Below are 22,739 nucleotides of genomic sequence, written 5' to 3'. Positions count from 1 at the left end.
TAGACATATGAGTTCTTACAGTATCTGTTTCACTGTATTGTAATGACTTTTCTTTCCTATCTTTCTGATTTCTGAAGTAACGAAATATTTTATTTTTAGATCCTTACAACTTAGCACAGTGCCTGATATGTAGCAATACCAAATAGTAAATATATCAACAAGTTAATGAATGAGGTATCCCTGACAATGAGGTTTTCCTGGTTCTTACAGTTCTTCCAACCACACACACTGGAGATAGCATCAGTGACACTGGGAAATCAAACAATCTGAAAATAGGAATATGAGCTAGAATTTAGAAGCCTAAACTCTGAGGCAGTGGTAACAAATGGCTTTCATTCCTGTTCTTACCCCAATACTTCTGAACCCAATACTCTTAACAATTGCTAATTTATAAGAGCATTGGGTTCAGAAGGATTCTGAGGCTGCATTAGCTCAATTGAGAAGTGCACAGATTGAAGTCTGTGTTCTCTGGACTGAGGAGGAGCAAGTAGCAGCATTCCCATGATGTATTTGCCACCTGTGCTCGAAAGATTCTAGCTTTTTCCATCCTGAAGGCCTTTGCAGTGGCTGTTCCCTCTATTTGGAAAGATCTTCCTCCAGATGTGGCTTTCTGTCACTCCCTCACTTTATTTAAAGCTCTATTTAAATACCAATTCATCAGAGAGGCAGACCCCATCATTCATTCTGAAATAACACGTTTCCCATCCCATCACTCACTATAACTTTTCCGTACTTTATTATTGTTTGTTGCACTTATGGGCATTTTGCATTATATGTATATATATATATTTGCTTGTTCACTTATTGTTTGTTTTCCTCATGGGAGCTCTGTGAGGGCAGAGACTTTGCCTCGCTCACCAAGCACCTGAAGAGTGCTGCATTCATAACAAATTCCCAAGGGCATCCTGTCTGTCCCCTTCTCTCATGAGGTATTAGCAGGCAATAAGGCTGAGAGAAGATCCCTGTGTTCTTATAGAATTTATTATGTTTAAGTTAAGATCAATTTTATAAATTCCGTAGCCTTGATATTTGATATATTCTATGTCTCTAACCCTTTGTAATTCTCCTGCTGCTTTCTAAATCTTGCACTTTTCCACCTGTCTTTGTTCTGGTCTACCGTTAGAGACATTTCCTATTTCTCCAGCAAGAGAGAATTTCGAAGCATATTTAACTAGCCAGTCTGAAGAACCATGCTCTTTATTTCCTTAATGGATGGTTTTAATGATGTCACACGATTAACCCCTACATTTCCAATCACTCTCTTCCCCAAGCATTTCCTATGGCTTCTGTGAAAACAGTCCACCAACCAGCCCAGACTATTGAAAATTGGCTGACTGGCCAGCATCTCAAGGTCAGTTTAAGTAGAAACTCTTCTGTTGATTTTTTTTTTTTTCTTTTTCTTTTAACATTGGGTCTCCTACAAGATATAAGCCACATTAAGAAGACAAGAAAAACAGTCTTGTCTTGGACGTTAACATTAAATTTAAAACCTTAGGAAAGAGAATCCCACAGCTGCCTGTTTAATCCCCATATCATAGACACTCTTGGTGCCCTATTCCAAAAACATATTTAAGGAGAATATTAGGCTATAGTATCTGTAGCTCATGACAAAAATGAAAATAACAGTGGTTTACACAAAATGGAAGTTACTTTGCTTTTTTCTAAAGGCCTAAGCTTCTCTGGCAGCTTGTGCCATGTATGTGTCAGGAGCCCAGACTCTTTTTATCTCCCTTGCTTAACAGTCTCAGGGATTGGTCTCTGTGGACAAGGCCAAGTCGCTCACACTTCACTGACATTCCAGCCAGCTGGGAAGGGGAAGTGGAGATGGAAAGACACACCCCAACCCTTCAGGAATGGGATATCGAATACATCATTTCTGCTCACAGCTCATTTGTCAGAACTTGGTCACGTGAACACCCCTAGGTGCAAGGAAGGCTTCGGCACATAGTGTTTATTTCTAGAAGCCATGCAGGCAGATAATGGGAGTTGCTTCTGCTATAGAAAGGGACAGTGGTTATTGGCATACAAATAACAGTTTTTGTCACAGGAAGAGAGGAAGGATTTTTTCTGGAGTCTACAGTGCCATCCCCTGAACTCAAGAACCATTGGTGGAATATTTGAAATTCTTCTCTTTGATTTCCCTTGTGGTCCAGTGTGTGTGACGTAGCAGTGGTTCCTAAGACAACTAGCTGGTCATTTAGATGACCATTCCTCAGTTTTGTAGGTCCAGAAATATACGGGCATAGATTTATGCCAAACAAACTCTCCAAAGTTAGATAGATAAACCACATAAAGAACACAATTTAGAATGAGGAAAATAACTAGTGATTGGCACAGGCAGTCTGTGTTGGGATCACACGACAAGCTACTAGAAAAGACAAAGGATAATTGGGAAGTTGCTGGCTGAGTATAAAGAACAACAAAATAAACCAGCTATTCCTAATATTCAATAAAAGTTCACTGAAAAGATGAAATGTAAGTGACTTCCTGGAAGTTCTCATAATACACTCATTGTCTAGCAGGGTATTTAAAAATTATTTAATTTATTCTCCAATATTTAGAACTTAGAAACAGAAGTTCAAAGTGCGGAAATTACTTGCTAAAAAATCTCATAGCTCATTAGAGGCCACACAAAGGCAAAAACAAAATAAAACATATCTCTTCATTTCCAATATAAGCAAGTGTCTTTCAGTTTAATTTACACTGGATTTCATTTGGTTAGACATTAATTCAGCAAGCTTAAACATTTAAAAACAACAAAACTTATTTATTTAAGTAGAGAAAAACGCAACCCTATAATTACCCACATTAAGAAACTGAATGTCATCAGCACCTCGATGCCCTCCTATGCCCCCCTCCCACTCACTACACGCCCCCTGCCCCCTGCCCCCACCCCGCAACAGGTAACTGCTATCCTTGTATGTAACACCATAGATTACTTTTGCCTGTTTTTTTTTTTAAACTTCATGTAAGTGGCGTAATATATACTCCTTTGTTTAACGTTAGTGAGGTTTATCCATATTATTGTATATAAGTGTAATTCATTGATTTTTTATTGCCATAGACCATTCCACTATGTGAACACAGCACAAATTATTTATCTATGCTCTGTTGATGGAGATCTGAATTCTTCCCAGCTCTTTGCTATTATTAATAAAACTGCTTTTAACATTCTTCTATACATCTTTTGTTACACCTGTGTACACCTTTCTAAGGGATTACAGCTGCATGGAATTGCTGGGTTGCAGTGTGCGAGTGTTTCCAAACTGAGCAGAAACTGAATTGCCCAAAGGGCTTATACAATTTAACTGCCCATCAGTGGTGTATGAGATTTCCAGGAGCTTCACATCCTCACCAGAACTTGACACTGATATCAATCATTTTCATTTTAGCTTGTGGTTGGTGTATAGTGTAGAGTAGAAAGATATATATATATATATATATATATATATATATATATATATATATATATATATATATATATATATATATATATATATATATATATATATATATATATATATATATATATATATATATCTCCAAAATCGTAGCATACGCATATGATAGAGGGGGCATTTCAAATCAACAGGGAACGATGGCCTGGCTTAGCCATTATGATAATAAACTTCGATTAATACTTCATACCTTATACCAGAATAAATTGCAAATAAATAAAATATTTCAATCTAAAGTAATGAAAACATAAACCACTAGAAAAAAAAGCACAAAATAATTTATTATTAAAGGAGGACTGTCCTAAGTAAAATAAAAGATTGTTACATTGTATTCTATAACAGTATGGCAAAATAATCACAATGTAGGTAAAAATATTTACAACTCATTCATAGGTAAAAGGTTAATTAGTCCTTTGTTCACAGGCAAAGAACTGATTTTCCCAACATGTAAAGAGCGTCTATAAATTTCTAGGGAAAAGAAAAAAAACTGACAGCCTAATTTTTTTTAAAGTGATTATAACTGACAAAGTTTAGAAATAAAAATAAATGTCCAAGATTGTTGGATATAATATCAATGCGTAAAAATGAATAGCATTTATCAAAAATAGGATTTATCACCAATTTGTAGTTACATTCACAATACATATAATGAACTTAAAGATTTATGAATCAGCCTAGCAAACAAAACCACAAGATTTTCAGAGAGAAAAAAATCTAAAATTATATTCAAAATGTAAGACATTATTAATATTTATAATATATAGATCAATGAGGGACAAAACCCAGAATCCTTATCGGACAAATGGGCACAGATATAAATAGGCAAATCAGATTAGAGAAACACAAACGAATAACAAGCATGTGAAGAGATGCCACGCTCACTGTGTTTAGGGCAGTACACATGGAAAACAACCATGAGATGTCCCTTTGCTACTGTCAGAGTGGAAAGGTGAGAAAGTTGGATAGTGTCAGATGGTGATGGAAACTGAGGACGCAGGAATTGGCATGCTCTGCTGCAGAGCACAGACTGGAACAATCACTCTGGAAAATAGGCAGGCAGTACTTTGTCGAATTGCAGGCAAAGGACATACGTCTGCCCTGGGACCTAGCATTCTCTCTTCTGGGTGTCGTCTCACACAGATGCATGAGGCACGTGACCCAGGAAGGCTCTCCCAGCACTGTTACAGTGCAGAGCTGGAGGCAGTCGGAGGGAGCCCAGTAGTTAGAGGACAGAGAAGCATAAAATGATGAAGGCCCAGAACAGAATATTATGTAGCACTCAGAAATCATAGCGTGGATCAATACAGAACAATATGGATAGATCTTAAAACCTTAGTGCTGGAAGGAAAAAGTAAGAAACAGTATGCAGTATGTAGCACAATACCATTTGTGAGCATTTAACATGTGCACACCACATCTAAATGCATGTTTACATGGCCACATACAAATAAAGAAATATTTATCAATCATATTAGACTGGTGTCCTATGGTGAGAAGAGGGATAGAGGAATGAAGACTGGAAATGAGAAGAAATCAATCAGTAAACAATGGGAGGGTCTGTGGATCGATCATGACGACGTGCCGTAAACACAGGTGAATGAGAAACTCACCCTTCACAGCTGAGCAGCCTGAATTATTAGCTCCTTGTGTGAAATTGTGTGTGTGTGTCCTGAAATCTTCCACGTCCATTTACCCAGTAACTCCATATCCAGAAATACACTCTAAGAAAATAACAAATTATAGAAAAAAAATGTTGACCCAAAGATACTTATTGCAGCATGGTTTTCAACACTAAACAGTGTAAACAAAGAAAAAATGTAACAATAAAGATAATGATTAAATAAGCCATGGCGTATCCATTAAATATAATACTTTGCAACCATTAAATTGATGTTTACATAGAGTTTGTATTGGCATTGGTTATGCTTAGAGCATATTTAAAAAGTAAAATATATGATATAAAATTTTATATGAATACAGCTAAAATGGAGACATGCATTGAAATATTGTTAGAGGAAAATACACATAAATGAATAGTGGTTTTATATGAGTGGTTAGGACTATAGACAATTTTTTTTCTTCCTACATTTTTCAAATGTAATTTAATGAATAGTTATTACTTTCAAAAATGTAAGACAAATTATACCAAGAAAAGCAAACATTGCTCCCAGTTTAAATGCAAATTTCCAAAGAAATATGACCAATTATGAGCCGTCAGTACTTTTGCTGAGCGCAGGAAGACAGGACAAATTATGAGGCCACCTGAGCTCCAGGGGTAAGGCGCAGCCAGCAGATGCTGCTTTCTTTAAAGGAAGTAACAGGATGTCAAACTGGGTGCTTGGACTAAGTCACCTGAAATAGAAAAGAGATGGGCCATGATAGTGAGAGCTAGAAAAATCCACTGCAGATGGTGACGAACTAGTTTGGGCAATTCTTAAACTCACAGTGAGGAAGTACCGAGGGAGGGGATTTGGAGGGGGTGCTGGTGCACTGTAAGTCTCCCCACCCCCAGAGAAGTGGGAAAACAAGACAGCTGGAGCAAACCTGTCTTACCTCAGGCCTACCAAGAAAGGCTTCAGGGGACCACTGAAGAGTTTGATGTACCTGGCAGTTAGGATTCCCTCCAGGACACCGGAAGACAAGAGACTGGCCCACTCCCAGGTTTGTCTAGAACAAGGGCACTGGGTAATTTTTAATAAAGCTGGAAACTGGCTCTTTCAATGGTCTTGGTTTTCCAAGTGCCAACCGAGACTGTGTTTTGCAGCTCAGGTTGACAGTAGGACTTCCTGTTATCTAGGAGAGAAGAGAAAAGTTCAGGGACCTTTCTGACTTTATCCAGTGACAGGGGAGAAACGACCCTTCGTGAGTACATGCAGGATTTTTAGCAAAGGTACTTTTGATTGTATTACTTGATGTGAGTTACATGTGTATTTCACCGACATTTGGCAGTTTGGCAGAAGGCTTTCTTGGATGTGAATATTGGAAGCAGCTGGGTGGACCCTGCTTGGAAGACTGGGCAAGGTGCCATTGCACTGCTTCTCAAAGTGGGGTGCTGAAATCCATGGGGTTCCAGCTGAGGCCCTTTCAGGGGACGTACAAAGTCAAAACTATGTTCATAACGGTAAGATTTTGGCTTTTCTATTCTATTTCTTTCATGAATATCTTGCAGAGTTTACATGATGTGTGACAGAGTGAATGCAAAAGCAGACCTGAGAGTGCAATCATTTGTGATTTAGCTGGGCATTAAAGAAATTTGAAAAAATGTAAAACAATAACCATTCTTCTCACTTTTCCTTTGGAAAAACATAGTTATTTTTACAGAAATTATAACTTTGTAACATGTAATGGGTTTTTTATTGGTATTTTAAATAAATATTTTTTCAATGTCAGGGTTAATTTAGTTCTGTCATGGCAGAAATTGGTAAGTGTAACTTACAGAAACAGAAACTCTTCAGACTCCCCAATAATTTTCAGGGCCCCAAGGCCAAGAGTGCTGAGAACTGCTGTACTAATGAAATAGACAGGGACTCATCAAATGAGAGGCTGAGTCTGTAAGGAATGGATGCCTCTACAGAATGAGGAATAAGATATCTATAAAAGTCTCCTCTTACTTTTGAAAGTCCGATTAAACTCACAAACGAAAACAAACCTTTTATAATAGTCACTTGTGTCAGATCTCCTAATATGCACCAGAGGCAAACCATGCAATAGAGTTATCAGTTCAAAGGGTGAAGAAGTTAACTGCAAGCATCGGGCCCATTAGAAGCAGTGAGTGCAGATAAAAGTGAAATAGTTCTCAGGGAAGGGTGGGAGAATACTGCCTGGAGAATTCTCTGACCACAGGAGAACAGACACTGGTACTCTCTGTAGGGTTCCAACACAGCTTAGATGCAATCATTGAACAGAATGTCAGGAGGAGATGTTTGTCCTTCCTTTAATACAGTAGTTCTCATTTTCATTTAAAAAAAACACCCATTTTCATCTTCCTTACAGCACCTCCATTTGGATGAAATTTCAGTAGCCCTTTGACGTTTATCAGAGTTTTCAGACAACTACTATATACTTTAAATTCTGCTACTAAGGATAAAAAAATGAGTAAGACAAGATCCAGTCTCTCCAAAGATTTACCATTTAAGTAGAGACAAAGTAGACCCATTCAAGAATTAGAAAATCTGTAATCTTGGTGGTAAAATAAGATTCACTTAATATCTTAACTTAGATTCATCTGATTTGACCAATTGCCTTTTATGCACAAAGCATTGTGGGTAGTTTTGCAGCCAATTTAAAAACTTAACTTCATCGTAACCCTGGGAGTTAGATTTCATGATCTCCTTTTCAGAGGTGAAGGGATGAGGGCCCAGGGCTGTGATTTGTCCAAGACCACACAGCCAGGAATCAAGGAGTCAGATTTGTAGCCATGTGGTTTTCAAAATCCAGTGTTCTTTCCTTATGCCACGCTTCTGTTAGGTGATTTACTGACTTTTCTTTATTCGAGTCTATTTCAATCGCTAGTGAGTTCATGGTTCATGAGGAATAACTAATCTCATTCAGAAATGGCAATGCCATAGGTTGAATCCTAAGATATCCTTTTATGACACTGGCCATGGGTAAACACTGAGTCTCTGCAGCATCTCAGGGCAGTGCTTTCCTAGCCAAGTTAAATATGTCTCTTTATAGGTGTAAATAGGTCCTGCAGCCAGATCTGGGCAAGTCTGACACGTGTCTTTCCCTGCCATTAGGGATGGCCAGCCACTAAACAGTCATTTTGTACAACTATTGCAGGCTGTTGCCAGAAAATAATTTAACTGAAATCATCTATGCATTTTTAATCCGGAATTTTAGACTTTTTATAAGGAATTAGAAGCATACAGTATGTATTGATTATTTTCTTGTTCTGCTTATTTTTAAAAGGCATTTCCCCCAATCACTATAAACAACAGAAAGTTTAACTGATCAATACATGAGAAGTCCCCTGAGGACTGCCTTGGACCACTGGTGATAGACACAGACTCCTTGAATATTATTAAACATGTGCATCTGTTTCTGAAGTTCAGGGTGAAGGACAAAAGAATCTTAACATTAAAGCTGGAGTCCGTTCTGACTTGTACGCATATACTTGCTTTTGAGACTTTCATTCCAGAAGACAGAACACCAAATCTAGGTGATTAATTAGTATGTGTATCACACAGTTGGTCCAGAGTTTGAGTGCGTTTGTATTTTTGAATACCCTAGTAATACCTACTTCTCTTAGGTACATTATTTGCAAAAATTAAGAGTCCATCTTTGTTTATCAATGGCAGTATACCAGATGTTTGGTATAAATGTTCCCACATGTTAGCTGAAAACATTAAGTGAAAAGTGGAAGGAGACAGTTGATTCTTCTAGGAAAATCTTATAAGAGACAGAGACAGATAATAGCTTTGGATCAAAACACCTGAATTAAAGATCTGATTCTACTAAGTGCCAGATGTTTTAATATTGAGCAGGGCATTTGCTCATGCCATGCCTTAACATCTCCGTTTGTACACTGGTGACAGTTAAGATCTGACTGACACAGATTGCTTGTGAGGATGACAATAGGCTATGTAAATGACACATGTCTGAGCAAATGTCAGCTGTGATTCTTCTGATGATGTGGACGTAGTTGCCTCCTTAGATTATTTCATCATTACAGACAAATCTAATATTCAGGACAATAGTGTAGGTAATATAAATGTTTGCAAAGGAAACAAAATCACCCTGGCTCTGTAAGGTTGCAGACTTAGGATATTATTAGTATTTGTTTCTTAAAAATCACTCTGATGGATAGATTCGTCCTCTAAGCATTCCATATTCAATTCCAAATGGAATCCTCCTGGAAGAAGAGAAATGTACCATCAGCAGTGTTCCTTAAGGGTTTTTGTCAATTTGACAGATTTGACAGGCAGACAAATTTAATTTATTAAAATATTCAAAATCAAGGGTTTTTTATACTATAAATGGACTGTTTTCACAGCCTTATTAAAATAAATGCATAAAGTCAGCTGTTTTTCTTTGGAATTTGTTAACATGAGATTCAACACTTAAAAACTGCAATCCAGTCGCTGACATCTGTGTACCTGGATAGTGTGGCTATTTCTTATTCTTTGCATATCATCTGGGATTTCTCCTTTTTAAAGCAAATGGCAATTCCTAACAAGAAGGAAAACTTTGCCTATATTGTATGCTAAATTTTGTGGAAATATTTACTAAAAGTATTAGAAGGTGTTAGAAAACAGATGCATTGTGCAAAGGCCATTTGAAACATCTGAGAAAATTCAGAGTTTCCTTAGACAAGAGGTTTAGATTTGTTTTTCTTCAAATAAATTCTATTATTTGTATGGAAGGAATATTTATTGTCAAAGTTAATAGATTTTCTCTTCCCCCCACCAAGCCCGTTTTAAAACACAATATGCTTTAAAAGTGAAATATTCATATAGACTGTGAGCCAGTATCATTTCTTAGTGTTGACAATTTCCTCTTAGCAATAGTTCTCCCCCAACTACTGATTGTACATTGGCAAAATGGTCTTAATCTTGAAACACTTTGCACATGGCCTGCAACCACTGTCCTCATGGATCCTGACATTTATCTTCATAGCTCACCTTGCCCCTCAGAACTGACCTGTGACCTTGTCGTTTTGTCTGTGGCCTTGGCCTCTCTCCTTGAGTGAGAGCACCTTCTCTTTGATGGCCTAAGATCATCACTGCTTTGGGCCCAGCCTCCCTCCAACAAGCTCCTATTCTGCACAGCTTCCCGTTAGGGAACTTGGCCTAACCCTGTGAACTGAATCTTAGGCAATCAGTTCACCTGTCAATCAAAGATCTTGCATACAAAGATGCACTGGGAGGTGAATGACTTGATAAATTAAATGCTAACAACCTGCCAACATTGGTACTCCCACAGCAAAAAAAAGCTGTGCGACAATATATTTAAATATCACTTCTACAGAATTGGTGGAACCAAACTCAATCTAAGAAAAACATTCTACATATAAATGACAGAAGATAGTCTATAACATTTAAATAACAAGAAAAATTTTGTCCGTTTTCCCGACAAAATTGTGTATTTGTAGTAAAAACATCATTCAGCTCTTCCATGTCAGTCAATGACTTTCATTTATTAAAGCTGTTGTCTATTTCCAAATGCGTCTTACTTGGCCTCTACAGTATCTTTCTTTTTAAATTATACCTTGGTAATGACCCATATTCCAGGCTGCAGTGAATTATGGCTAATAGTGTACCCGTCTCCTTTGCCATATCGAGTTCTTGAAGTCTGGGCCATGCTTTGTGTATCCATGACCTAAACAAAGGGTGGCCTTTAATAAGGACCCGACAAATGTTTAAGGAGCCGATCTGCCTTTAGAACATTACTGTAGAAATGGCACTTACTGTCCTTCGGGAAGGAGAGTTGCTTTGGCATTAACTGAATTGAATTCAGTCAGCATTAGTTGAACATCTAATCCTGATACTAACTACTACGGAACCAGAATTCAAAATGCCAAGATCCCTGCCTCGAGGTTACCAGTAAAAGGTATTTCAGAAGGCAACCTGGTTCCCGTTAACTTAAATAAACTGTGTTTGACATAGTTTTGAGGCTGAAAGTTGAACTAGTACATGGGTGAAATCCATGTTAAATGTTTGGATAGAGATATACAGAAGCCCTGTGAGCGAGGATTAATTTGGCCCGTTGATGCTGTTGAAATAGGGGGTGTTGCAGAACAGGTGATAGATAAACTGGGTCCTGAAGGATGAGGAGGATGTTGACATGAGGCCGAGGAGGGGAGAAGGGTGCTCCACACAGATGCATCAGCCTGAGCAAAGGCATGCGGTGACTTGGGTTTTGGAGAGTTAAGTGGTTCAGTGCAGATGACATAGCGAGAATGTACTGTGCTGGGTCAGGGGGATGCAGCTTCCGAGGTTGGGGTATAGGGGCAGAGGGACACAACTGGAGTGATACCACGCAGCCTGGATTTTATCTGGCAAGTTATGGAAAGCCCTTAAAAGCTGTTAGGAAGCCACATGGACAAAACAGATCTGGGCTGTGCAGCACTTACTTTGTTGGCCTGTAGAGGATAGAGTGAGTACCTGTAGTCCCGTTTCCTTATGTAGATCCTTTCTCATAGAATTATATTTAAATAAAGCAGATGCACACAAGGGACAGTGGTTTCTGAAATCGGAATGGTGAGGCTACATAATGAAAAACCTGGTCTGGTGTCTCCTCTGGAAATTCCTCTCTGGGCAAAAGCAGTATTTTGCCATAACCCATATTTACCTGGACTGCAAATCCCATGTTAGTAATAATATTTCACTCTAAGGAAGTATTCCAGTCTTGAGTTTTGAAACCTTTTTTTTTTTCCTCAACAGGATGTTATGAATTAAAATCCCACATTAAAACGACTTTTATTAAGTACAGACAACCATAAGCATGACCAAAACCAGATTAAGCTCTATTAAATGTTCGGAGGTGCTAAGAGAATTGTAACTTCCTGGAACAGCATGGGCTGCTTCTTCTAGAAGTCCCAGGGAAAATATCAGATACAAAAGTATATATATTTTCTCCTTCCCTCACCATATATTTGATCCTGTTTACCCTCATCTACCACCCCCCCCCCCCCCGCCCCGCACCCCTTACCCTCTGGTGACCACGAATCTATTGTCTGTGTCTATCCGGTTTTGTTTCTTTGTTTGTCTTGTTCCTTTGTTGCTTTCAGTTTTATATCCCACATATCAGTGAAATCATATGGTTCTCGACAGACATGATATATTACAGAATTGTACACTTGAAACCTATGTAACTTTACTAACCATCGTCACCCCAATGAACTTTAATTTAAAAATTTGTGTATATTTTATGACATTAATCTAGTTACATTTGTAGTGCAATTGCATTTCAAATTATTCTAGCTCTTCAACCAGCCCAGACAGCCAAACGTCATCAATGGAAGGAGACTGTTTTCCTTCTGTTCCCATGCAGGCAAGGTGATTCTCTTCTTCCTTCTACACAGGCCGTAAGTGTATTTGCTTAGTAGTACAATTGGGAGAGATTTTACTTTCCAAAAGGTGAACAGGACTTGGGTTTTCAGTAGCCTCTTTCTGCACTGACTGAATAGCTCTGTATCTAGGACCCATTGACTAGAGTGGCTTGCTCATATTGGAAATGTCTTGTCTCATCTTTACTTCTAGAAAGTCAATGTGCAGCTGCCTTCTACACTTGCAACTCTCAAAGCTGGTTCACCTAGGTGGCAGTTAAATTACCAAGGGGAGGGAAATCTGTACTTCCACCTTAATGAAACGTATGAAGTTCATTAACGAAGAAATGCTTCTACTAGTAGACCAGGACAGAGAAAGCTTTCATACTACATATGGCTAATCTCCCATCATTTCTAGTGTAAAATAATGCAGTATAGATTCCTCATGATTCCAGCTTATTTTCTAAACAGAAACTAACGTTCTACTCGATGGGTCTTAGGGAGAATCACATGTAAGTTGACAGACACTTTTAGCCCCTTCCGGCTGTGGTTTGGCTCAGAGAGAGATCGTGCACCTCACATAGTTACAGAGGAGCTGACTCTTCTCCCGTCCTCACTTCTTCTTCTTCCATTCATTCAACAGACTCTAATCGAGCCCTTATTTCAAATTCTAGACTTTGGAGCTGCAAACGTGTGTAAGTCACAGGGCTTTCCCTAACAGAACTCAGTCCAGAGACGCTGATGTAATGAATATTTCTAGTATAGGAGATGGAGTCTGGGGGAGGTATAGACAAATTTAATGGAAATACACAGGAGAAAATTACTAGAACTGTGCTACGCGTAGCATGGAGCTAGGCCATGAAGGGTGAATAAATAAGGGTTTTCCACTCAGGAATCAAGAATGGCAATCAGATAAAGGGGACAATGTAGAAAGTCAATGAAACTCCACGTTGTACAAAGTGCTCCAAGGGCTGGAGTGTAAGCTGAGTGAGAGTCCAGAGAAATGCACTGGGTCATAGACAGACGTCTGGCCGTGGAAAAGCCTGACTCCCTCTGCAAGGACCTTGGCCTTCATCTTGTGGGCGGCAGGTCTGCATTTAGAAAGATCAGCATGGCGACATGTGTTTAGATAGAGAGCTGTTGTGATAGAGAGGTGTGGAAACTGGAATGGCCAGGTGTGAAGTGAGGACCCAGACTGGGAAACGTAACCAGTGGGATTAAACACAGTGGCAGTGAGTAGTTCTGATTGTATCTGGGAAATTATTTATCATACCCCTGGGTAAAGGATGGCATATTGTATAAAATATACTCAAAAGAATATAAGACTAGAGACATAAAATACTCCCCTCCCCACCCCCCCAAAACCAACTCTCTCAGTCTCAGTGAACTCTTCCTTCTGAGGCTTTTCCTGAACTATACGCTCATTCCTGGGCCTGAATCTGGCCTTGGCCTTAAAAGACACAGGAGCAATCTGGTAAGACTTGTATGCTGTGGGTAGGGGATGTGTCCTTAGTTTGTCAGCTCTAAAAACTCAGAGGTCTCTGGCTTCCTAAAGATGAGAAGGTCTTCCCTGAGTAGGGTGGCAGGTAATATACTGGACATGCGGTTCCATTTGAATTTCAGAGAAACAGATCATTTTTAGTATATAACTATGTCCCAAATATTGCATGGGATATACTTATATGAAAACGATTATTCCTTGTTTATCTGAAATTCAAATGTAATTGAGTGGTCTGTACTTTTATTTGCTAAATCGGGCCACCCTACCCTTGGGCCTTGCCTCTGTCTGGCTCAGACCCCGGCGGGCAGACACTGCTTCTGAGAAGCAGGAGGCAGGAGGACCAGGAGAAAATGCAGCTCATGCTATTGGGTGTTGGGAAATGTTTTACAAAATCATCGTCAATATGATTTCCCCTTATCTACTCATTTCCCAGGAGAATCTGAAATCTGAGAACAATGGGCTTGGCACTGAAGAGCGAGTTGGCATATTTCAGGACTGCTGGAAGGGAAAATGATTGAATTTAGAATAACTTATCTGTGAAAGCAAATATCAGAATACTTAAAATAAAGAAGCCCTCACGTTTCCCATCGCGACATGAGTAGAACATTAATATGTATGTCACAGACTGGTGGCAGTACATAAGCAGTCGCCTTCTACAACCTTTTTCTGTTTGGGGAACACTGACTGTGGCTCTCATTCACTTATGAAGCATTTATGTTGTGCCTGAAGTTGAGGACATTGGTCCTATCCACACCTAATGTTTCATAAGCCTCTCTCCCCGCTGGACAAAATTAAGTTCAGAACTCATGTTCACATAAAAAAATAATAATAATTGGATTATAAAAGCCAATGGGCATAGTAATTGTTTGTATATTTCAATATAGAAATGAATAATTTTTATTTGGAAAAACACCCATGACCAAACTTTATCAAATCTAATTTTCCCAGAGAGTTAAGCTCGTAGTCTAGTAGATGTTTGCCTATATAACTGAAGAAAATTTCTAGCAGTAGCTTCAATAATAAGCTCCTCTCTGAAGGAATAATCTTGTGATTTCAGACGAGAAAAATCTCTCCTTGAGGTAAACGAGAAGTGAAGTGTGAGAAAACCCTAACATTGTCAGCTAGAGAAATTTAGGTCTCTCGTTATAAACAAGCCAAGTGGTGGGATTTCTGGTTTTCCTGGTGATCAAGTATCACTGAGAACCACGTGTAATAGAGAGAATCCAGTCTTCTACTTATTGAGCACCTACTATGTGCCTTGTGCCATGAGCCAGAGAGATGGATTACAGCCCACTGCGTGGAGAACCCTTATCTGCGTGCCACCAAGGATGCAGCATCACAAAACTCACCCTCAGCAACAAGAGGAGACTAGACTATTTTTCCTTTGCCCCAACATCGTCAAATATTCAAATACTTAAATCTCTTATAATGCAAGTTCAAATGAGGTAAACATACAACATGTGACTATGATATCAGGGAGATTTTATAATTTATTAAATGATGGGAAAAAAAGAGCTTTACTGCCGTCAATTAGGATGGAAAACAGGTTCCCCCTGGTGAAAAGCTTATTATCTCATCATCTCATAACCTCCCCACTTCATCTTGCTTCTTATTTTTCAATTACTTGCTAATCTTTGCAGCTTTCCTTTGACTCTTAGGTCTTTTTAGTTAGAGAAACAAGAAACACATTTGTCTAAAAGGGAGACTAAAACTAACTGCAAGTTCCACGTTGTCTTCTTTTTGTTTATGCTTAGTTTCAGGCATAGCTGCCTTGGTGTCCTAGTTATTCATTAGCTAGTTTGACTTCTGAAACCTTTCCTCCTGTGTTTGTAGATGTCAAGTCATTCTCTATTTTGTTTTAAAATAGTCTGTATGTATCTGTGTGCATATCTGTATCTATATACATCTCTGAATGAAATCACAATTACTAGCTATAAGTAGAAATTATATACATATATACATCTACAAATGCATAGATATGTACACACACACACACACACACACACATATATGTATATATATGTACTGCCTATAGCTACTAATTGTCAACAAAAAATTGAGTTGGGTCTTAGACAGCCATTTTGTAAACCTAGTTCTTAATGTTTCAAGAAACCTGAAAGGCTGTACTTTTTTTCACCTGCAGACTCTATGCATGAGGCAAATCATCGCTGAAAGGCAAACCTCTCTAGATTTTTCTCATTTGTTTAAAAAAAAGGAAGCAGGAAGCTTTGAAGATATGCACGTAGATAAGAGGAAATTGGGTTGCTCTATTATGTTTGTGCAATTAGTATTAATTTCACTGAAATTTGACTCTGTTCCATTTATAAGATGACTAACACATTGCACTCTTAGGGATTCTGAAAGTACACACAAAACACAATTAACAAGGTAATGTTTGAAGACTGTTAGGATATACTAATTATTTACGTAATTCATTATTTTGTAAACACCTATAACATGCCTTCTGAAAAATAAATCATTATTGAAACAAAAGTGTTCCTTGTAGAAACATGACACAAAGAGGAAGACAAACATCAAAATTTTTAAAATCTAGTAAAATCACGTAACAACATTGAACTTACCGCTGCTTCTGCATTTGATGTTCTAATCTGGCACAAATGTTTTCTAGGTGAATATATATTACTCTTTTAATAAAAAACACTCATGATGGGCATTTACATTTTTAAATATTGAGGAACTATATATATATATATATATATATATATATATATATATATATATATATATTTGGCTTATTGATAGACTTAATTTTATTTCAAAATAAATTCACTACATGTAATTTCTATAGGATTTATAGGATATTTTTTTTCTTTTAAACAAAGGAATACACTTTGAGAATAACAGTATTTCAGAGCTGGATTGTTTAAAGTATGCCCAGTCTCCCTTCTTCTCCCCAGCTCCTTTTTTTAAAATAACAAAATGTGTAGCAAAGTATTCCTTGGAGTAAAAATATGTCATCTTTTTTTCTTTTTTTAAGTAGTTTGCTTTTCAGAATCACCCTGTGAAAGTGGGAAAGAATGGATGTATAAAGACAACTCTATACTGGAGAGCTGACAGACCAAGCTGCAGCTTAACACTCAGTATATCATAGAAGTTACTATGAAGCTGTATTCTCTTGAGGAAAACTAAAACCAAAATGAAATCCCCGACTTCTATTAAACGTTAGAAGGCTTTGGCTTAATTTCTATGAGTCTGATAAAATCCAGAGGTGTTATATTCACTCATAATAAAAAATCAAGTGTGCCTATCCCATGCCACCTTTAAAGGGGATTTCCACCTTCTGGATTTCACTTACATCATTAATAATGCCCTAAAAATATACATGTTTTTCAGGATAAAGCTATTAGCTAATATTTTGATAATATCCTCCCCATGATGCACTATGATTAGAATCATTCCACCACCTACGATTATTAACATTGACTGTCAAATAATCAATGATTATTCCAACAGCAGTATGATAAACCTTATAAACCTTTCAAGTTCCCTTTGCAACTAGTGTTTTACTGTTGTGAATCTGTAGAAGTATTATCATCAACCCAATCCTTAATACACCAATGTAGTAATGAATGCTACTTTGGCTGCCAAACTTGTTTTTATTGCCAGTTTTGGCAAGTTTAAAGCTGATAAGCCATTCCTCTCTTATAGTGACCCTCTCAGTAAGAGAAAAATCAGATTACGTGCCATCAGAGGAAATAAATCTTAGTATTAGGTGTGATACAGACAGATTCATTTCTTTTGCTGAAGTCCCATCCTCTGAGTGACAGGTGGAAGACAAAATGTCAAGAAGGAGTCCTGTTGGATCAAATGCTTAGGTCGGTGTTTAATACAGCAGAGAGCCAAGTACAGTGGTAGGACACAGAAGACTGTGCAGTGTGTAGATACAGTAAAGAATTTCGGTTTATGATCTGCCATCTGTTATTTGAAAGAGGAATAAGTTAGGGAAACAAATGACTTTCAGTTCTCCATACATGCAAAGGTAAGTTAGTTATTACAAAAGTTATGCCATTGTAGATGCTGAAAGGAAAGCATATGCATTTGAACATTTTTGAAAAATAAATCACTCAATCAGCTTAAGAAAAATATTCTAGTTCATATTCCGTGGATCTGACCTTTTGATTCACGATCAGGAAATGAATCCAGGATGAAAACCAAAACACAAAACAGAAATGAATCATTTACCATGAAAAGGCATTTCCAGTCTCAGCTAACCTCGACTAGTTTTTATTGCATTATTTTTGAAATGCCAAGAAACTGGCTTTGGCCACAATATTTGCTGTCCAACTCAATCATTGCTGTCAATAGGCAATTGCTTGCAACAATTAGCTGAACACCTTTACTTGACAAATTCCCCTTGAAAGGGACATAGATGCTGCAGGTCTCTAACGCACACTGAATTAAGTAACAGTCAGGCTGGGGCTGCAGCATGGGGAGAGAAGTTGGTAAATCCTTGCTCAAGGAAGGGGTTTCAAACAGCCTTAATTTTTTGAAAAATACACGTTTGTCCTGATCCTACAAGTCCTCTCTGGTGTTCAGGAATGAATTGTGGGACTGGCTAAAGAGGAGGAGAAAAGCCACCAACTCTAGAATCATTTCTTTTCTTTTTTTTTAAGGAGATCAAGGGGAGAGGACGAAAAATAGAAATGCAAATGTGGAGTGGTAATGGTTTACAACACTGAGAAAAGAAAATCTGGAACCTGCTAGCAATTTCCACCAAAGAAGTAAACCCCGTTAACTGACAGAAATTCAGTACAACATACACTTTGATTAACAACTCCACCATTGCTAGGGCTGCTGTTTAAAGCCAAAAAACTACAATATTCACAAACAGGATTTCAGAAAAATAGAGTGAAAAGGCAATGTTAGCTAAGCTGTTAGCTAAATCCACTCTTAATGGCCCCCAGTATTTAAACTATCATGGATTAAAGCCATGAAAATAAAAATTTCAATTTGAAATTTTATTAGCATGTTGCTAAAATGGTCAATAAAAACATCAACAGATAGGCTGTGTTGACATAGTTGGAAACTGCTCCCTCATTTTTTAAACTTTATTTCCACTTCCCCATCTTCTAAGATTTCTATGTTAGGAAAAGCCAAACTAAATATACTGGCTTATGGTGTCGTTAACAATGCTGGTTTCTGGAATGTTGCCATGTCTTCCCCCTCCCTCTCCTCCAAACTCTTTAAAAATATGATTATTTTTGAAATGCAGCCCAAGGAGGGAGCAATCTAGGGTTAAGAACAACAAGCGCCCTTCTCCACAAATTCAAGTTCCCAGACATCAGGAGAACCTTCTCCTCGCTGGGGACTGGGCCAGCGCTCATCGCCAAATTAGCTGCGCCACGTTCTTCCCTGGTCCGGGAAGCTTCCCTTCTGCCAGCGAGGGAGACTCACAGGCAAATGCCGGTGGGGGGTGGCGTTCCCTTCCCTCGGTGGAAACAGGAAGCAAACACTGTCTAGCTTAGCCCAGAGCCTGGGATATAATGTCAGGAGACCTAGGGCTGGAGAGCTGGACCGGTCCCGGGCAGTCTAGGGATAACCCGGAGTTCCCGGGCGCTCTTTTGTGGAACGATTCCCAAGTGCATAAGGGACAGGCTCGATTTCTTGGAAATCCTGCAATCTGTATCCATACAGGAGCTGAACTGTGTACCCTGAAGAGATCAATTCTCACCTCCCACCGGTCTTTGTGTGCGCATTTGGGGCGGTGATGGTCCCTTTGTAGTAGGTGGCGGTGATAGTCGCTGAGCAGTGACTCTGGGGAGCAGTCACGTCCTTGCTCCCCTCAGCCCATTCTCCATGCCCCTCTTATAACTCAAGGGAAAAGTGCAAGCTGGGCTTCCCAACACCGTCACCACCACGGGGCGTTTTCAGCTAGGGGCGCACAGCTGTCCTTTTAGTCCCAGGGCCAGTTCCTGAGACTTCCTGCCATTTGCGGGAGGGGTGCGAGGGTGCAGCCTGGGTACTGGCCCCCGGCGGACACGCGAGGCGGGGTGGGGTGTTGAATCGCCCGCCGGGAAGCCCTGGGACGGGGAAGGGAGCGGGGCGTGGGGACAGCAGGGACAGGCCGCCCCTGGAGGCTACTCCTTGTCTTCCACCAAATCTGCGAGCTCCTGGAGCATTCGCAGGCGACCGCTGGCATCGATGCGGCGCTTCTCGTGGATGAGGTCTTCCAGGCTGTGAAACCTGGCCGTGTGCACCTTGTTGTCACTCAGGTGCACCTTAAGGTAGTACTGCTGTTGTGGGGGCTGAGTGCCGGCAGGCACCTCCCCGCCCGCCTTGAACTCCCGCTTGCCAAACCGGCACCAGGCAGCGAAGCTCTCCGAGTTCGTCCAGCAGATCTCCTCGCTTTTGAGGCCCAGGTGGCCGCAGGCGTTCTGCACCACCAGCTCGGCCACCAGCGGGCGGTAGCGGTACCAGCTATTCACCACCCGGCCCACATTGGCCGCGCCCGCCTCGTACAGGCTGTCCTGGCGGATCTCGCCCTGGTGCAGGTGGATGATCTGCCCGCCGCCCACGTAGACGGCCCAGTGTGGGGCAGGCGCCGGCGGCTCGGGCTCCGACTGCAGCCATAGCAGCTCCAGCAGGTCGCCTGGCTCGCAGAGCGCAGGCAGCGCGGTGACCGCGTAGACACTCAGGTCGGCGCCCTGAGGGCCGCCGCTTACTTTGGAAAAGATGCATTCCTGGCCCCGAAAGGCTGAGAACTGAGTTTCCTTAAGGACCAACTGGTGCAGCAGGTGGTGGCGGTGCCGGCTGGGGCTCTCCGGGCAGGGAGTGCAGCCAGGGGGGGCCTTCACGCCAAACTTGTCCGGCTGGCCGCGTTCGTCCAGGTCCTCTTCCTCATCTGAGAAGAAGTAGGCGACCCCGACCCGCAGCTCGTCCTTCTCGATCCCCGATGGGTCGCCTGTGGGCAACTCGCTGTAGTTGAGGTGGGTGATGCGGTCCAGTTGGTTGCCCATCAATGACGCGGCGAGGCCGGGCCAGGAGCGGGGTCTGCAGAATCGGAGGAGGAGAGGCAGACACTCGATCAGAGTCGGGCGGCCCCTCCCCAGGTCGTGTAGTGCCCCGGGACCTGCCCGCCCGCCCACACTACTGTACTGGTGTCTCCCCAGGGGTAGGAGAGGCACAGAAGGCGCCAGTCCAGCGAGTGAGAAGGGACGCCACCACACAGCCTGGGACCCCTTCCGGGAACCCGGTCCAACTCCCACAAGAGAAAAGGCAGGCGGGCTGGAGAGCGTGCGGGGTCCCAGAGAGGAGGACAGCGCGGGTTGTGGCAGCGTGGGAGATGGACTCCCAGAAAAGGACGGAGGGGTCAGCTAGAAGGGAGAAGGGGCGCCTACGGCTCCACAGCTTGGAGCAAGCTGCACGCACATTTCTGTCCCCACCCTCTCCATCCCACCTCTCAGTTTTGCACTAGGTCGCCCGACAGTGCCTCGCACAATGACAATCGGACACATTCGCAGGCATTGACACCAGCAAAATTTTGCACACTTGGAGTCCAGACATAGGCTGGTACACTGGTGTGATAATGTCACACACACACAATTACAGACCTTCTCGATGACACACTCAGACTCCCACATTCGTACACAATGCCAGCCCCACACTTGCACGCACGCCGATGCACCTACACCGAAGCACCGGGCACACCTGGTCACACAGGCAGGTGCACTCTGCCCCTTCTCCTGCCTTCTCCCCAGTAGAGCCAATCCGGCTGCTCCAGGGCGAGGCTGCTCTAAAATAACCTAACAAAGAGGCAAGGGAAGGAAGGGGGAAGTCAGTGCGGTGTATGTGTGCGGGTGCGGATGTGCGTGTGAATTGTGTAGGAAGGTCCACTTTCAGGCAAAACACCCCTCTCCCTCCTACCCGACACAGGGTCCAAACAATCGAAGAAAAATCGTTTCCAAGGCAAAGACAGCCAGCCGCCTTTCCGTACCGGCGATTTCCCTGCTCCCGAAACCCCAAACTCCTTTAAAGTCTCCTGGTCCCCATGGGTGCTGTGGAGGCGGTGGTGGCGAGAGGGTCCTGGGCGGCGCGTGGGGCTGCGGCTCCACTCCGTCCCGCGCGGAATGGTGCGGTGCAGTGCCCCGCGCAGTGCCGGTACGCCTGCTGTCGGCGCTGGCTAGGGCGCCCGTTCCACCCGGACAGTCCGGACTCCGCTCTGGCTTCCTACAGCGGAGGCGACGACTCTTAAGCAGCCGGAGCCTTTGGTTCCAGGGCCCGCCCCGGGACGCGCTCATTGGTTGGGGCGGGGCCCAGGCTCTGCCAATCTACCCCGGAGTGGGAGGGAAGTAGGGGCGGGTCTCCAGAGCGCGCACCGCCCCTCCCGGTCTGTCCCTGCGCGCCCCGAACCTCGCTGGCTGGGATGCTGAGGTGCAAGTGCCGGAGGGAGCCAGGAAGGGGCGCGGCGCGGCTGCGCGCCTCCAGCCGTGCCCCCCAAATCCTCTCCAAGCCAATTGTACCTGAGAGCTCGGCCCGCCCGCGTTCTGTGTTCAGAGAGTACGAACTACAGCAATGAAGCCTGGGGGTGGAGAAGAAACACCACTGCAAGCCAGGCAGGCAATGCGTGGGGCCTGGGGCCCGGAGCGACATTGTCGGAGGCGGGCACCTGGGGCCGTCCTGGGGCCCCTGGAGCCTGGGTTCCCGACGGCCCCTGGCCTGGTGCTAGGCCCCCAGACCTTATCCTGCCCGGCATAGTCGCCTTTGAAATTGCGCCTACGAAGATTCGCTCCTAGAGCCTTGTGTCAAATGCGAATGAAAAGTCTGAGCCTTG

The 22,739-nt window shown here is 41.8% G+C and overlaps 1 protein-coding gene across 3 annotated transcripts; it reads right to left on the bottom strand.

Moving 5' to 3' along the window:
* Window positions 1–17,772: 17,772 nt before the first annotated feature.
* LRATD1 (LRAT domain containing 1) lies at window positions 17,773–22,173 on the bottom strand. 3 transcript variants are annotated; one of them, XM_019751834.2, is made up of 2 exons: window positions 21,833–22,173; window positions 17,773–20,959 (listed from the first exon to the last, which is right to left on the bottom strand). In XM_019751834.2, the coding sequence occupies exon 2, from the start codon at window positions 20,923–20,925 to the stop codon at window positions 20,047–20,049; it is 879 nt and encodes a 292-aa protein (XP_019607393.1). In that variant the 5' UTR covers window positions 20,926–20,959; window positions 21,833–22,173; the 3' UTR covers window positions 17,773–20,046. The 3 variants fall into 3 exon arrangements, with proteins under 3 accessions (XP_019607393.1, XP_019607313.1, XP_074187809.1); XM_019751754.2 differs by having other exon boundaries at window positions 21,903–22,135; XM_074331708.1 differs by lacking the exon at window positions 21,833–22,173 and adding an exon at window positions 21,617–21,763.
* Between the last annotated feature and the right edge of the window lie 566 nt (window positions 22,174–22,739).

The sequence above is a fragment of the Rhinolophus sinicus genome, linkage group LG05, assembly GCF_036562045.2.
Source record: "Rhinolophus sinicus isolate RSC01 linkage group LG05, ASM3656204v1, whole genome shotgun sequence".
Classification (NCBI taxonomy): domain Eukaryota; kingdom Metazoa; phylum Chordata; class Mammalia; order Chiroptera; family Rhinolophidae; genus Rhinolophus; species Rhinolophus sinicus.
The sequence above is the reverse complement of the archived record's forward strand: the minus strand, read 5'-3'. Positions and strand labels throughout refer to the sequence as shown.